We start from the raw sequence: 16,284 nt of genomic DNA, 5'->3' as shown, positions 1-16,284 counted from the left end.
TTGAGGAATACAGGGCAGCCTGGGACACATCAAGAACACCACCAGAAGAGTGAGGGGAAATGTGAGATGGGAGTGAGGGGGAATTCACAAGCCCAATCCATGCCTCTTCCCCAATGACTGGTGTTAGGGACTGCAGGAAGGAGGGGAAAAAGACTGCCTTGGACTGAGTCATTATAGGCATCAATGACCAACCAAGACACTCTCAAACCAAAAAGTCTCTTTATTGAGCGGTACCATACATGACTCAAATGGCCCAAAAAAAAAAAAAAAAAAAAAAAAAAAAAGGCATTACAGCGGGCGGGGTGGGACATCCACCTTCCCTACCCCTTCCCTCAGCTCCTGACACAATATCCTTCCAAAAGTGGCAGCTGGAGTAGAGGAAACAGGATGTGGGGGACCCCAGAATCCAGAAGGAAGAGTGGGGAGAGAGGTGGTGCTAACACTTCTGGAACTGGCCACAGGAGAAGGCAGCGAAGCCACAGAGCTGCGTCCAGACTCATGGGACCCTGCTCTCGGCCTCACCCTGGGCCTGGAGCCTCCACATGTCCAATTGTGAAACAGAGCTGAGGATCCTGGCTGCCTCCCCTGTCCTTCTATGAAGAAGGGGAGAGAGGAGATACTGGGAGATGAAGGGCCTTTACTTCAGCTGGAGGACAAAAGCCTATTGCTCCCTGGTGGGCTCAGAGCTGGGACACCCTCAGTGGCTTCTCCCCCTCCTTGAAGGGCAGGGGAGGACTAGATATGCAGTCTGAGGAGTTGGGGAAAGAGAGTACTGGAGAGTGGATGAACCCCTCCTCCACCCATGCCTGCCCAACTGAGACAAAACAAAAAACACAGTGACAAACAAGGCTGCTCCCTTCCCTCCACACTCCCTAAGGCAGGGAGCCTCCCCTTCACCCCATCCAAGACAGCTGCTCTAGTGGAGGACTTGTAAAGAATATACACACCGTGGAGGGAGGGGGTTGGGGGCTGGGATAGAAGGAGTCACAAGCACTAGGAGGGCAGGCCAGAGTCCTAGAGGATGGGGAGACAGAGACAACAGCAGGGCGCTGTCACAAAAGTGAGGCCATCAATGGCGCCCTACCCCCATGGCATGCCTTCCCCAACTCCAGTCACCCCAGAGGAAAAGAGAAGAGAGATGGCAAAGTGTCTCCTTGGTCTGAAGCTCTCCAAACTGTGTAAAACGGTGATGCATACCCCACTACCTCCACATAGGCCCTAAGCTCTCCATCTGCCAGGCATAGGGAGGTAGCTGGACCTTTAATAAGGGGAAATAGGGGACATGAGTGATTTTTTTTTTAAACTTACATCTTTAATAATATTATTTTTTAAAAAACTTGGAGCTGGGATAGGTGGCAGAAGGGAGGAGCCCAAAGCTTTACCCCTCTACTACCAGCCACCTAAGGGGAGGGTTTGGAGGAGGGGCATTCAATCAAGCCCCATAACTTTTAAGTCCCTAAGGGCTGTGGGCATAGACAACCCCAGGCTTGAAGAGGGTGGAGTCAGGAGGATGAGGGAACCCAGAACCTGGGGTGAGGATGGAGGCAAATGCCCTGGGAGGTGGTCAGGACATTTCTCAGAGGCCCAGGGTCCACATAGGCATCCACATGAGTACCCCCTTCCCCAAAAGGCTCTGCAGAGGCCAGCCCCAGCCCAGGGCCACTGGGGGGGCAAATCTTGGCACCTGCCCCCAGTGAGTCCAGTTCCTCCCTGAAGCGGGTGGATGAGGCTGCCCATTTTAGATGCTCAGTCTCTTCATTCTGTCTTCTGCTCCCTGGGGCTTCGAGGGGTGGGGCAGACAGGCAGAGCGCTGGGTGGCGGTGGCCATGGCAAAGCCTTTACTGGGAGGCCTGTGACGTGGGGTTCTCCGATTTGCTCTCTTGGCTGGATGGAGGCTTGCTGTTCCAGGGGCTGTTGGCGCCCAGGGCAGGGGAGTTGTTAAAGCTGTCCTCGTCGTCAATGCCGTTGGCCGCGTCAAACTGGGTGTTCTCCAGACGGGTGATGAGCCTCTCGTCCTCGTCCCCGAACTCCCCGCCCATCAGGGTGGGCTCCCCCACCACCATCACATCCTGAGAGTGGCGGAGGTCCCCAAACATAATCGGGGCAGGGGCTCGCCCAGCCCAGGGCAGCAGATACCCCCAGAGCCCCAACACCCACCCGGGAAACTCAACCCCACACCCCCCAACTTATACCCCAATTTAAAACCCCAACTCCTCTGATACCCTCCGCCCCTGGAATACTTCCCACTGAATGACTGCAAAGCATCACAGCCTTTAACCTATATCCACTGGATTCTGGGAGAAGTCAGTCTACTCCTCTAGCTCCCTAGTCCATCTCTCCAAAATTTTAGGGGGCTCCTGAACTTCTGTCCAATGTAAGAGAGAAGGAGCAGATCAAAAACACCGGTGGGGAAACGTATGTGCATGTATGTATTCTAGATTTGCACACATTCAAGTCTGTGTGTCCCTCTGTCAGCGTGTGTGTCTCTCTGGTGGTCTGTGTGCCCCTAAGCTGTCTGTCCTTTATGTCCATACGTTCCCATGGCTGTCTCCGTCCCTTGATGTCGTACGTTGCTACGTCTGAGTCTGTGTGATCACAATCATGCACGTGACTAACAAGGACTGTCATCAGGGACAAGAGTCAGCCCACGATGGCAAAGTACACTGGGAAAAACTGTCTTTGTTTCTACGTCTGCTAGTGAGCTCAGGATGGGACAGGGTCAAGGGTCAGGGGCCAGCAGTGGGGCAGCCCAGAAGAGAGAAGAAAGCCGAGATGCTTACAGGTACCTGGCTGGAGAGGGCGAAGGTGCTGGCTGGGCTTTTCTTCTTGCTGTTGCTGTTGTTGGTGTTGCCACCCCCCGAGCTCATGGTGCTGCCCCCTGACATCTTCCTTTTCCGCCGCTTGCTGGGCTGCTGCCGTGCAGGCTCCGCTGTGCCAGGGAAAGGAGACTCAGGTGGGGTAGCACCCTGGGACCCTTATTCCCCATTCTGGCTCCTAAGGAGCCTGAGCCTACCCTGATCCCAATCTCGCAGACCCAGGAAAGAGGAAAGGGCTTTGTGAGGAGACAGCGATACAGCCTTGGGGAAGCAGCATCAGATACTGGTAAGAGCAGGTGCAGGTGCAAGGCACTCACCAGGGGGTGCTACCATGCGCTGCCACTTCTGGAAGAGGCAGGTCTTGAGACAGTCACGGGGGCTGAGGCTGTAGGTCTTGTGGCGGGACATGAGCTCCTGCATGGGCTCGAGTATCACACAGAGCTGGGGGGAGACCAGTTAGTGGCTTGTCAGGGGACAGACGTGGAGTGGAGACCAAATGGGATGGGGCAGAAATTGGGTGATCAGAGACTCACTCGGAGGTAGTTAAGAGTGGAATTGGACAGCCCACACCGGGTGATGTTTTTGGAGAGCTGATCCAACATCTGGGGGTCCTGGGCCTAGAGGAGGAGAAAAGTAAGAATACTAGTACCTGGGTTGCATCTGCTCACCTGTCCTATCATCTTAGCCTCGTGACACCCAAGAGAAGAGGGACTACTATATAAAAACCCATTTTTCAGATGGATAAACTTCAACCCTCTGTCTAGGGCCACTGGTGGGTAATGGCAGACCTCGTTCCACCCTTCCCGCTGCCTGCCCTCAGCCTTGTGGCTTAGGTTCTGTGCACAACTCACATGCATGGCAAGGATGCTGCGGGGGATGAGCTCTCGGTGCTGCCGGATGCTGAAGTGCCACGTCTTTATCCGCATCATGTCATCAAACATGAACTCCAGGTACAACCGGCCCTCCACACAAACCTGGAAACAAGCTTGTCACAAGTCTGCTCACCTCCCCACATACGCAAAAGTATACCGGTTCCCCTGTTTCCTCATGATTCTCCCACTACATACACTCCTGCCACCTGAACAGAAATCTGGGTGCATAACTGACATGGACCATCTCCTCATATACCTGCCACACTGGCACACACACAGACACACACACACACACACACACACACAGTAGAAACGCTTAACAGATTCTTGTCCTCTCCTCTTGTAGCTAGTAAAACACTCGTCAGCCATAAGCTCCATGAGGACAGGCTCTTGTTCACTGGTGTCTCCCTGAGGCCGAGAAAACTGTCATGTACAAACTCAATACATGTCTGCTGAATACTGCAGCATGCCTGCCATCCCTGTGCATCCTGCCACTTCCCATTATGTCTCCCTGGGGAAAAGCCAAGTACATTTTTGGGAGCCAGAAGGGGAATCAAACCCACGTACTTCAGTGCTCCACATCCAACTGGGTGCTAACCTGGGTGAACATAGGTTTGCCATGCTGGGTCACCATGCTGCCCTGGTCACAGTCAAGGGAAACAAAGTTGCTGTGGAATGCCTCCTTGGGGTGCTTAAGTACATAGTAGAGCTCCGTAGCACCCCCCTCAAAGATGCTGCGGAAGTAGCGTGGGATCAGGGTCCGGCCAATGGCTGCAGAGATGGGACAAACTCTTCAGAACAGAAGGATCTCAAAAGTGGTCAGGCAGATACCATCCCTGCCAAGACAGATCCCCTGGGACAAATACCCACGCCCAGATCTTAGAAGGACACAGGAGATGTACGCTCTTACAGCGGCACTGGCAGGACCCCCAGAGGTCACTCACTATATCTCTTTGGTCCATCCTCCAGGCAGAAAGTGATGGTTAACATGGCATCATCCTCAAAGAACTCAGTCGTGAAAGCATCCCACCAGAGATTGTCACACTCCTAAGAAGCACAGGGAAGGGTGTGTGTGTCAGAAGACATGCCACAGGGGTGCCCAGATGGCCCTCTCCCTCCAAGCTCCTTTCCCTTGGCTATACCTCTGTCCAGTTTTGAAGCCGTTTGTTAAGCTCGAATATCCTGTAGTCAGTTTGGTTGCCATATGGTGTGTGCCTCCTGGGGGAAGTGAAGAAGGGAGATCAGTAGGAGCAGAGCCTCCCCCCACCACCCCCGCCTTCACCCCTGTAATGGAAAGCACCAACCTCCCCACTGGGCTCCACTTACCCAATCCCAGGCTCCAGGTAGGTAGGCGGGTACATGGGAGTTGGGCTGTGTAAGGGAAGAGGCTATGAGAATGGGGGTGGAAGACAGGAATTATTGGGGGGTGTCACTCCCTCCCCTTTTCAGGCAGGATGCCATCTGGGGAAGGAACAGGAAGTGGACAAGAAACTCACCCCACATCCCGATCTAGCATGGTGCCGGGATGGAAGGGGGGGAAGGCGTTGCCGTTCGGGGGCTCCTTGGGTGAGTACAGCTTGAATGACTTTGAGGAACAACCTAGAAGGGAAAGAAAGAAGGGGTCTCCTGAGTCCCTCTTGGCAGTGCTCCTGGAAGTCTGCTAGACTGTATGCACAGGGACTGGTCTTCTGGAGCCCCCGAGGGCACTAGGGGAGGGAGACTACCCTACGGAGCACCTATCCCAGTTTTTATTAAGAAACTAGAAGTTCTCAGCCCTAATACCCAAGACCCCATTTCTTCATGTGGCTGAGCCCTGGATGACAGAATTGAACCTGGGAAGAAATGTCAGCACCACAAGATAAATAAATATCTAAATATCAGAATCTAAAATTTTGATAAACTCCCTTTTCATCTACATTGTTTTGTTTAATCATCATCACAACCTTGTGAGGTAGCAGGGTCGAGTGTAACATTCCCATTTTATAAATGAAGCAACTAAAAGTTCAAAGGGACTTACCAAGATCGTACAGCTACTAACTGGCAGAGTTAGAACTCAAGTCCTAGGGCTCAAGCCTAGTCTTCCGATTCCCATATCCTATAGTATTTACCCCTCTATTGCCCTCTGGAGACCAGGTTGGGGGAGGGTAAAGGGGGATTTTGCCAACTCCCTGCTCCTTCTCCACCCCCAGGGTCTCAGGAGGGCAGGGGATAGAAAGATAAAGGGGGGGGTAGTGCCTGCTGGGTGCCGCCCACCAGATAACCAGTTGGGCCTTCTGCCTCTCACACCAACGGCCACTCCCTTATCAGCCCAGCCCCCCACACACACACCCACCATGGGTCTAGTATTGTCTCCAAACCAGAAACCCAAAGCCTCAACCCCTTTTCTCTCCTTAGACTTGCAGTGAGGGAGGGAGGTAGATGGGCCTCCAATGGGTCCCACTCTAGTTACATATAGAAAATAAACAGCCCCAGGGAAGGAGCCTAGGTTTCAGGGGCTCAGTCTAGGAGGCAAGTGGTAACTAGACAGGGTCTCGGCTTGTGTGTATCTGTGCATGAGCTCATGTGTCCCCTCTCCACCTCACTCAGAAGCATACACAGTTCTACTCCTGCTCTACTATTACCTGACTGGAAGAAGTGTTACTTTCATAGCTAGGTAAGAGCCAGGTACCCTCACAATGCCACTTATCCCCTCCCCACCAGACAGGAGGAGATCGTGAAGCAGAGTCCTAGTCACAGCTGCTTCCTCATGTCCCCCAAACTTGACTGCATTTGGAAGGGTAGCTGTATCGGCTGTATCTGAGCCCCATCTCCAATTTAGATACAAAATCTATTTTGTTCCTTGGGAGGAAGAGACAAAGGAAGACCCTGTACCAACATGTATCATTTAATTCTCTCCCCTGGGTCCCCTCCTCACAATATGGGCCAAAGGAGGGTCCCAGAGAGGCCTACCCTCCACCGTCCCCAAAGACTCAGTGCCAAGGCTCAGAGCCTGTGTGTACCTGCACACGCGTGTGCCTCATCCTGCCTAGCAGGCTTGCACCCTCAGCTTGCCCCAACATGTCTACCAAGGGCTGGAACCCAGCAGCCCCAGGCAGGATCAGGGTGCCTGCAACAGGCCCTTGCCCCACGCATGAGCTCTCACAGGCCACATCCAAATGCTCCCAGCACGACATACACAGCCTTCACATGCCAGTCAGGACTGAATGAGGAGCATGTGTCCTCAGGAAAGAGGCAGTCCCACCCAACCCCAAGTCCCCCCACTCCACAGACAGGTGGACAAGGCCATGTAGGAAGTCAAAGCTCACATTAGCAACCAGAAGCCAGGCCTGGGCAATGCACCCAGTAGTCTAGATTATTAGACCTGGCCCTCATCCCCTACCTAGGCCCTCCTTTCCCCAAAAGCATTACTGCCCCTGCCCCTCAGTTTCAGGACCACTTGAAATGTATCAGCTCAAGACCCTAAAGAGGAGGGAGGCAAAACACCAGGGTTCCTCTCTAACTCTGAAAAAAGTTTCAGAGCTTCAATTTCTCACTTGAGAAATGACAGGCATTGCCTGGGGCTAGGTAACAGTACTGAGGAGCTAAAGCCCAAAGCTCTGGGGCCTCTATTTACACGACCAGTGAATGGACACAAATAAACTCAGTATCTCTCCAGAGCCATAGCAACTCCCAGTAGCCCCAGCACAAGGGCTGGGGAGTGAGAAGAGAAGGGGAGGGAACATCACCCAGACCATCTGTCCCTGCTGCTGCCTGTCCCCAGCAGCAGGGGTAGAGGGAGCACCGTGGGGGTGGGGGTGAGGGGATGGATGTGTCATCCAGTCTTGGAGTCAGGCAGAGTCCCGTCTCCCACCTCTAGCAACCTAGGAGCCCTTAGGAAGGGGGAGGAGAGAGGAAGAGCCCAGAACTAGTAAAGTTTTCTCAGAATGGAAGCTGCATCCTGTGGCCTAGGGGGGCACCTCCAGCTGGGTATTTCCATGGTAACCAGCCTGACCCGAGGGCAGGCCCCCTCCCTCTGGGGGCTGACCAGAGGTCAGCAGGCCCGAGAGCCCTCTCCTCTATGAGCTGGGTCACCTCTCTCACAGCCAGCATACCAGGCCCGGGCCAGATGCAGGACCTTCCACCCACCCCCAACAGGCTTGCAGGGTGCCCAGACTTACTTACCTGGGAGAACTGAGGGGGCCAGGAGAGGTGCGGGGAGCGGCTGCGAGCCCAGAGGGGCCCTGGCAGGGGTGAGGCCTGAGGGGGGGCCAACTTCAGCCGCTCATGTCCCGAGTGGGACAGGCAGGCCTGGCTGGGAGTTCCACTCCGCGGGCTGCACAAAGACTCGCACGCACGGCCTCGGCCCGCCCCACGGCGGCCACAGCCCCGGGAGAAAGTTACAATGGCCACTGGGCTGGGGACCCGGGGCCAGGGGGCCGGCCTGGGGGGCGGGGGGCCGCGGGGAGTCCGGAGCCTTCTTTGTTTGCAAGGTTTCCCTCAACAATGGCTGCTCCGCTCTTTCCTCCTCCTCCTCCTCCTCTGCTCTCCCCGCCGCCGCCTCTGCCTCTGCCTCCAAGCAGCCCGCCCGCCCTCCCCAGGCCAGCAGGCCCCTCCGCCGGGGCACCAGCAGAGGCAGGGCCCGGCACTCACACTCACTCACACTCGCTCACGCACAGACACACACAGCGCCCCGCCGGCTCCCTTCCTTTTCTCCCTTTCTCTCCCTCCCTCCCCGCTGGCTCTCTCAGAGCCTCTCTCAGAATGAGGCCCCAGGGCGGGCGGAGGGTGGAGCTGCCCCCACCGGCCCCGCCCCCTCCCTGCGAGGAAAGAGGAAGAGGGAGAGAGGGGAGGGAGAGAGCTTGAGAGAGGGAGGCAGGCAGGGAGGACTGCTGAGAAAAACAAAAGAGAGACAGAGACTGGGAGAGACAGGGGACAGGCCGGAGAGAGGGATACAGAGAGACTGGGTCTGGAGAGACCGGGATGGAGGGGAGGGCTGTGGGAGCCAGGAACTGGAATGCCGCTCCCAAGCCCCAAGCGGGGTGCTCAGGGGTGAGCTGGGGAGCCTAAGCCACAGGCAGGGATGGAGGAGGGCACTCGTCGTCTCTGGAGACTCCCAGTATCTTCTAACGGTCTCCCAAACATCCCCCAAATCTCTCTTCCTCTCCCTAGTGATCTCTCGGGTTGAAGGCTGGCCTGAGCAGCCACCCGTGGCTGGTGAAATCCCAGAGCAGCTGGGGGGAAGGCTCCAGGGGGTTATTTTTGACAGAGACACACTCAGACTTCAGCCTGTAAACACTGATTGGAAGGAGGGGGACACTCCAGGTTCCCTGCCCCCAACCCAGCTTAGTTCCAAATGCTGACTACCTTTGCAGGAAGCCCCCTTTCCCCCACCCACCCATCATCACCACCACCACCACCACCACCACCACCACCACCACCGGATGCACGTGGGTGCAAGGGAAAGGGGCTCTGTTAGAGCTCAGGAAGGCAAACTTGCCCATCTGAGGGTCCCCAGAAGGGGTCTAGTCTGCTGCTGAATCCTCCCCCAAACCCTAGGAAAAAATGGTATATGGTTACCAGGGTAGGAACCTGTTCTCCAATGCAAGGGGGGAAGCCCAAGAGAGGGGGCTTTTCTAAAACTTGGATAGTGGTCCAGGCCCTACTACCTGGACAGAAACACACACACACACACACACACACACACACACACACACAGTCTCTCTCTTTCTCTCTCTCTCTTTCTCTCTCTCTCTCACATGGGAAGTGGGGGGCAGTAAGGACTTCCTTCTTCTTTGCAATTTGAGTCTCAGCTTTGTATTCCCACCCCCCCCAACCAGATTCACACACAGCCCCACAACAGGATGGTATACACACCAGCTGACTGTGCAATAATAATACTATTGCATCTGGCTCTGTGAACATCCTCCACACACAATTAACACAGCTCACTCTCACACAAATCCGTACCTGATACACACTTCAACCTGTGATATACCTCAAACCTCAAATAAACCCAAACCCAGGACACACACACATACACAGTGGGACCTGTGACGCACATGCCCCAAGCCCCAAGACACACCCCAAAACTGCATTATACCTCCTGAACCTTTGACAGACTGCTACACACATACCCTGACCATTTGTTACCCAGGGACTAACCCCACCCCCCTCTGAAATCTGCACACCATTCTCCATCATGGCCTGGCCATATGATATATCCTGGCTTTCATAAACCTATCGAAATCTATACTCTTCAGCCAGAATGCCTAGCATCATACTGCCTACCGCCAGGACTTGAGATACTTGTCCTGACTCCCAAATTTACAGCCCAACTCTGGGATAACTACATTCCTCCCCCACTGACAGGACAATTCCTGTCATTTGTTTTGTGCCTTTAAACTTTCCAAAGCACATTCACAGGCAGTACCTCAAGAGATCCTAATAGCATCCAGGGCCTATTATCCGAACGTGCACAGATTACAGTGAGACAGGAGGGCCTGAGGCTGGAACCCTGGTTCTAACCCCACTCACACAAGCCCAGCCCTGGGGCACTGCAGCCATTCCTACTGCCTGCCCCCTCCAAGGAATGGTCACTCCAGGCCCCAAATGACTATCTACTTGGGGAGGGGAGATGGTTGTGTGCTCTGGCTTCAGCATCCAGTTCAGAACTCAGAACCCCCACCCAGTCTGTCTCCTCAAATTTCAGGGAGAAGGGCCCCTAAATACCAAGATGTATCCAGACCCTGGCATATCATTCAAAACGGGCCCTCTCCTAGTTCCCCTTCTCCAGCAAGTCCTCTCTCAGTTCGGACTTAATTCTCCCACTTGCACAGGGGCAGATGAGGTCCAACTAAAGAGAGCAACTCAGAGTTAGAAGGCTCTAAAATTGGTGGGAGGTGGGGTGGGGAGAAAGCAGGGAGCAGCAAAGACTGACAAAGGTGATGAGGGAGGGAGGAGCAAGAGCACCCCTGCTGGAGGTGGGAATTCTGAAGGGGAGCAGCCCGCCCCAGCCCACAGGATAAGGTACCAGCACTGCCCCCTGCCCGGGCCCCTGGGGCTCCCTGACCCAGGCCTCCAGTGTGCCTGCCCCCCTTCCTTTGTCTGTGCCCGGCCTCCCGTTGGCCTGGCGCTCTGCCATCCTCCTCTCCTGGCTCCCAGCCGCCACCACTGCTGCCTCCTCCCCTCCCCCTACTCCTCCCTACCTTAACCCTTCTGAGTCACATGCTGCCCCAGACAGGCCCTGGCCCCCTCAGCAACCTGCCCTGCCCAGGATGATGTCCCTTAGCAGAGGTCCTCCCTGCTCCTGACCAAAGCCCCAGAAGCTACTACACACCCCAGGAGCACTATGAGAGCTACATGTGTGTATGTGTGTATCTTGTAGTGTTTCCTTCTGCATGTGCATGTGTGTGGGTCTGCGTGTGCTCTGGCTTCCCTCAGTCACATGTGTGGGGCATGTGCTGTCTCTGCCGGGCTGGGGGAGGAGGAGCCGGGAGACAGCAGAGCACAAAGGAGAGACTCAGGCAGGCAGGCAGGCAGGCGGCAGGCAGGCAGCCTGCCAGGGCGCCTGGGCCCCCACCCCAGGGCTGCTCAGGTTGCGGGGGGTGGTCTTTAGGCCTGGACTGGACATGCTGCCACGGGGTCCCTGTGTTCAGCCATGTGCTCACACACACCCATGCAAGCGTGGCGCCCTCCCTTACCCCGAATCCTACCATTTCTAACCCCCAGGCCACTCTCATGCCCCTCCCCAAGTGGTTCTCTTGAAGACTAACCTCCATCCATCCTCTGTGGCACCAATCCGTAAGACTTCCTCACATTCAGGAAAAAGATTCCCCACTCTCGGCCATCTTAGGCCCCCTCTTCCCCAACCAGATCACCAGCCACACAAAAGGAACATACCTTTTAGGGCACTGCCTTAAGTTGTCCCCCCTCACACATACAGGTCCTCTTCTGTACCCATGCTGCTCCCTGAGAGACTGAGAGGGAAACTTTCTCCCTTCTCCTACAGGACCAGGCACCCTACCTCAACTTCAAGATCAACCTCCCATCTACCTCCAGCCTGACAACCTTTCCATACTCACCTCCTGCTCGCTATTTGTAGGCACTAATAATCATATTTAAGACTCAGCCCTTTAGCTATGCTTATGTAGGGTGATGGAGGATCAAGGCCATGGGATGGACTCAGAGAATGGATGGATCTGAACAGGGTACTCAGCATGGGGCAATTGTAAAGAAAATACACAAACACACACACCAAGCTGGTAGGAGGAGGAATGATGGGGCCAGGAAGGATTCCAGCTTGGCAGGCTCTTCCCTCTCCTCCTCTCCCCGACCCTCTGCAGCAGGAGCCAGGGGTTCCCACACCTGGATATCCCAGGATTCTTAGGTTCTACTAGCCCTCCCTCTGGGCCCCATGCCCCTTAAACGTCAGCCTCAGCAGGCACTTTAATGTGTGCCCAGCCCAGCAGAGCTTTGGCCCGGGTCACATGATTTTCAAGGAAGCTTCCGCACTGGCAGCTTCCCTTGGGGATGTGTGTTGGGGGGAGGGGGGTTTCCAGTTGTGAGGTATGGGCCTCCCAGAGAACAGGGCATTTGGAGGGGCTAAGGATCCAAACCAGGCTAGATTCAGGAATACCTGACTTTCCAGAGAAAGCTAACTCCTGCCTGGGACAGAAGGGGGTCCTGCAGATAATTCAAGAACCCAGAGTCCTGGGGATGGATATAAACCGTGTTCTGAGGCCCTCTGAAGACCACCTCTCCAGTCACACGGCCCCTCTCCTTCTCCCTGGCAGCAGGAAAGAACTCAGACCCAGGCCTTCCTCCTCCCTAGGAAAGAACTCAGACCCAGGCTGTCTGTCACTGGCAAGAGCTGATGTGTTTGGGGGGAGGCAGGTATCTGAACCTAAGTCCTCTCATTGGGGTCAAGCATCGCTCCCCTCAATTCAATTCTCACAAGTCACTCTTATTTCCTAGCTTGCCTGGGGCTGCCACATTCCCCCTCCCACTAGGGCGAAGATGCCAGACCCAAGGGCCCAATTATCTGCCCCCCACACCCCAGGAGGACCTCGTGTCCCTCAGGAGGGCCAACCTTCCCTGGCAACAGGCAGGATAATTTGGAGGGGGGCAAGACGGCCCCCAATCAATCCCTCCCCCCAAACAGGGTCCTCAGAAACAGCCTGGAGGGAGGTGTCACAGAATAGGTAAGAGGGAATAGGCAGCAGGAAAGGGGGGGCAACCCAAACCAGCCAATCACAACTGTATGATGACCTGAGGGGGGGGTCAAAAGTCCAGACTCACTTCTGATTGGCTAACACCCTGGAATTCTGGGAATTTCAGCCCCCCCAAAACCCCTCCCTAAGTAGCCTCCTCCACCAAAAAACACACACAAGCTAACCCCAGCGCCCCTTACCCGTGCCTCTGGGCTGCTGCGCATTTACACAGTTGGGGAAAACCTTCCCCCGACTGAGGCCCCACACACCCCTCAAGCCTCCGACCACAGCCATGCCATCGACGCCCCACACACAAGTTCTCACCAAACAAGGGGTGAAGGATCGGCAGGGAGGGTTCGGGGAGGGGCCGGGCGGCAGCGCGCCCCACTCACCAGGACAGGCACAGCCCACTGACATCTTCACATCGCCCGCCGCTGGGGGCCCAGCCAAGTCACGGTGCCCGCCCCGCGCGGGGACAGGCCGGGCATGAGCCGCCGCCGCCGCCCGCGGCCCCCGCTGTCCTCGCCGCCGGCCCGGCCCGGCCTCGGCCCGGTGCGGGCGGCCCCTGGCTGCAGTGAGGGGCCTGTCAGGCGTGGAGCAGACAGGAAGGAAGCCAGGCAGGAAGGCGAGCTGTCTCTGCGTGTGTGCGCGCGGGTGTGCGTCCCCGGAGTGTGTGTCTGTGTGTGCGCGTGTGCGTGTGCGTGTCTGTGCGCTCCCGCCGCCCTCCCCGCCGCCAACGCCGCCGCCGCTGCCGCTCGCCCCCTCTAGCTCTCGCGCTCCCTCTCGCTCTCGCTCTCGCTCTCCCTCTCGTAGGCGCCCGCTCACCAGCTCTAGTCGGGCTGGGCCGGGCTTTATTAATATGCTAATTGCCTGCTAGTGGGCGGGGAGAGCAGTGTCAAAGTGACCCGGGCGAGGGCGCAGCGGGTGGCGACTTGCGTGCGCCGCGCGGCGGCGGACGGCGAGGGGCCGGCAGCGCTCCGAGTTCGGCGTGCTTGTGACGCAGCTTTTAAAAAAGGAGACCGAGGCAGAGACCCGGGAGAGGGCGGGCGAGGGGAAGGGAGAGGAAGCGAAGCCTCACGCTGGGTGTCCGTCCTCCGGGCGCCGCTGGGTTGGGAGCTTAGAGGAGCCGAAGCGGGAGCCGGGACTGGGGGAGGCGGGGCCAGGGTGGGCTTTGAGATGTAGCTCTCTCTCCACCCCCGGCCGCGCTCTGGGAGGGAAACGCGACTGCCGACCCCCCGCCCATGCTCTCTGCTGAAACCCCAATCTTAATCTGGAGGCCCCTGGTTATGCGCTTCCACCCCAACGTGGGTGGGGAAAGCAGCACTATCTTAATTCTAGTAGCAACCCCTGAATTCACCTCCCCCCTAAATTAATTACCCCTCCCTTGCCTGCTAAACCAGTTGGGACTGGCCCTAAAAGGGTTAATTAGGTGAGGTCCCGGCGCTCCCTCGCCTAATTGCCTGCGATCTGTGTTTTGCTGGGAGAAGGGCGGGCAGCGAAATGACCGCCAGGTTGGTCTGGGGAGGGAGAATCCGTAGGCTGTCCTTTACCCTTGCAGACTCTGACTCATCAGTCAAGATGCTCACCTCCCTTCCCCCTTTCTCCATCCAGTTTCAGCCTCCCTCCCCCTGCTCCCCCCACCCCCAATCGCCTGGAAGCTGCTTTCCTTTGAGGGCCTCCGAGACTGGGAAGAACAGGAAGCAAACCCCTCCAGTGCCCCCTACCCGCAGGGGCTGTGGCCTCAGTTGGAGGGGGTGGGGTGGAAGGGAGGATGATGTGGATGGTCAACGTAAGGAACACTCCTTCCCCAGGGAGGAGCTTCCCAACCTTCAGGCGCTCCTCAAGGATTCCCTAACCCAGCCGGGGTGGGGGGCAACATCTCCATCTCCATCCCTTCCCAAAAGCCCAGCCTTAGCTGCCTCATAAACAGGAAATACCTATTAGCTGGGAGGAGGGAGGGGAGGGGAGAAGTCTGGAAGAGAGAGTTGGGGGTCCCCAGCTGCTAGCTTCTCTTCTTTAAGCTTCAGGGTGGGCTACAGGAGTAGATGCTGGGGACCTGGCCTGGTGTCCCCTTCCTAGGGCGTCTGCCCCAGACTGGGTGAAGGGTCCTCCTTCCCTTTGTTACTTAGGTGGGGATTGATTGTGAAGGTTCCCTCACCCCTGCCCAGAGTCTGCACAGCTGGCTTGACTGGCTGGGGGAGGGTTATAGATGTGGAAGCTTAAGTGTTTATGAGACCCCTTAAGCTTTTGCTGAGGGAGCAAGAAACGAAGGGCAGATGCAGAGTCTGGGAGTTGAAAAGAGGGCCTGCCCAGGGATGGGCATCCCCTCCCTTATGCTCAGGAGAGGGTGGGGGAAGGGAACTGTAAGCATAGCCTCTCACTAACTCCAGCATTCCGTCCACATTGTGGATTCCCCCACCCCTAGCTTTCCCTACCTCCACCCTCTGGGGGGCAAGGGGGGGCGAGATAGAAGCCTGCAGAGGGATGTGACTGAAGCCATCCACACTTACACAGTTATTTCCTTGGCAGCATCCCCTGCCTGTGTCCACCTCCTCCCCACATTCCGCAGGGCAGAGGTCAGCACTACAGGGAGTAAAGGGAACCTAAAGCAATGGAAACTTAGCCTGGAATTTTGGAAACCTCAGTTTGAATTCCAGCTTTGCCCCTCACTAGCAAATTACTTGGGACAACTGACTTCCCCATTCTGAACTCTAGCTTTACCCTCTGTAATTGGTACCTGCAGCTTGATGAAAGTCAAATGAGACAATGTATGCCCAGTCGCCTAGCCCAATGCCAGCCATGTAGTCAGTACTCAATATACATTAGCTCCTTTCTGCTTTCTTTGAGGTTATCGGTTATTTCAAAAGTTTCAGGGGCTTCCCTGGTGGTGCAGTGGTTGAGAGTCTGCCTGCTGATGCAGGGGACACGGGTTCGTGCCCCGGTCCGGGAAGATCCCACATGCCGCGGAGCGGCTGGGCCCGGAGCCTGTGCTCCGCAATGGGAGAGGCCATGAACAGTGAGAGGCCCGTGTACAGCAAAAAAAAAAAAAAAATTTCAGGAGTGGGCTGAATTGGCTGGACCCCTTTCACTCTCTACTGTGTACGAATTTGCCTTCCCCCAAACCTGTAACCACTCACCCCTAAGGCCACTCATTCCAAATAACTAGCTTGGCCAGATTCCACGGTGATCACCAATCACTTGAGTGGACAAAGGGGCTTATAACCCACCCTATAGGGGACTTTGCCTCCTCTCAATCTAAGGCTCCCTTCTCCTAGATTACACATGTGGAAGGTGGAAGGCTGGGAAGAAGAAAAACAGCATTTGTTGAGTATATACTATGTGCCCAGTACTGCGCAAGGTGTTTCACACCTGAGATCTCATTTACTTTTAATAATGACCTTTGGAAGA

At 56.0% G+C, this 16,284-nt stretch overlaps 1 protein-coding gene across 5 annotated transcripts; it reads right to left on the bottom strand.

Annotated features, from left to right (window-relative positions):
• Positions 1-202: 202 nt before the first annotated feature.
• LDB1 (LIM domain binding 1) lies at positions 203-13,588 on the bottom strand. Of its 5 annotated transcripts, none has more exons than XM_067709606.1 (11): positions 13,269-13,588; positions 5,185-5,287; positions 5,015-5,059; positions 4,831-4,906; positions 4,633-4,735; positions 4,287-4,459; positions 3,668-3,790; positions 3,350-3,433; positions 3,134-3,257; positions 2,787-2,929; positions 203-2,069 (listed from the first exon to the last, which is right to left on the bottom strand). In XM_067709606.1, the coding sequence occupies exons 1-11, from the start codon at positions 13,291-13,293 to the stop codon at positions 1,839-1,841; spliced, it is 1,230 nt and encodes a 409-aa protein (XP_067565707.1). In that variant the 5' UTR covers positions 13,294-13,588; the 3' UTR covers positions 203-1,838. The 5 variants fall into 5 exon arrangements, with proteins under 5 accessions (XP_067565707.1, XP_067565706.1, XP_067565705.1 ...); XM_067709605.1 differs by having other exon boundaries at positions 2,781-2,929; positions 13,269-13,446; XM_067709604.1 differs by having other exon boundaries at positions 2,781-2,929; positions 5,015-5,076; positions 13,269-13,298.
• Positions 13,589-16,284: the final 2,696 nt, after the last annotated feature.

This window comes from Pseudorca crassidens, chromosome 16, assembly GCF_039906515.1.
Source record: "Pseudorca crassidens isolate mPseCra1 chromosome 16, mPseCra1.hap1, whole genome shotgun sequence".
Taxonomy (NCBI): Eukaryota; Metazoa; Chordata; class Mammalia; order Artiodactyla; family Delphinidae; genus Pseudorca; species Pseudorca crassidens.
The sequence above is the reverse complement of the archived record's forward strand: the minus strand, read 5'-3'. Positions and strand labels throughout refer to the sequence as shown.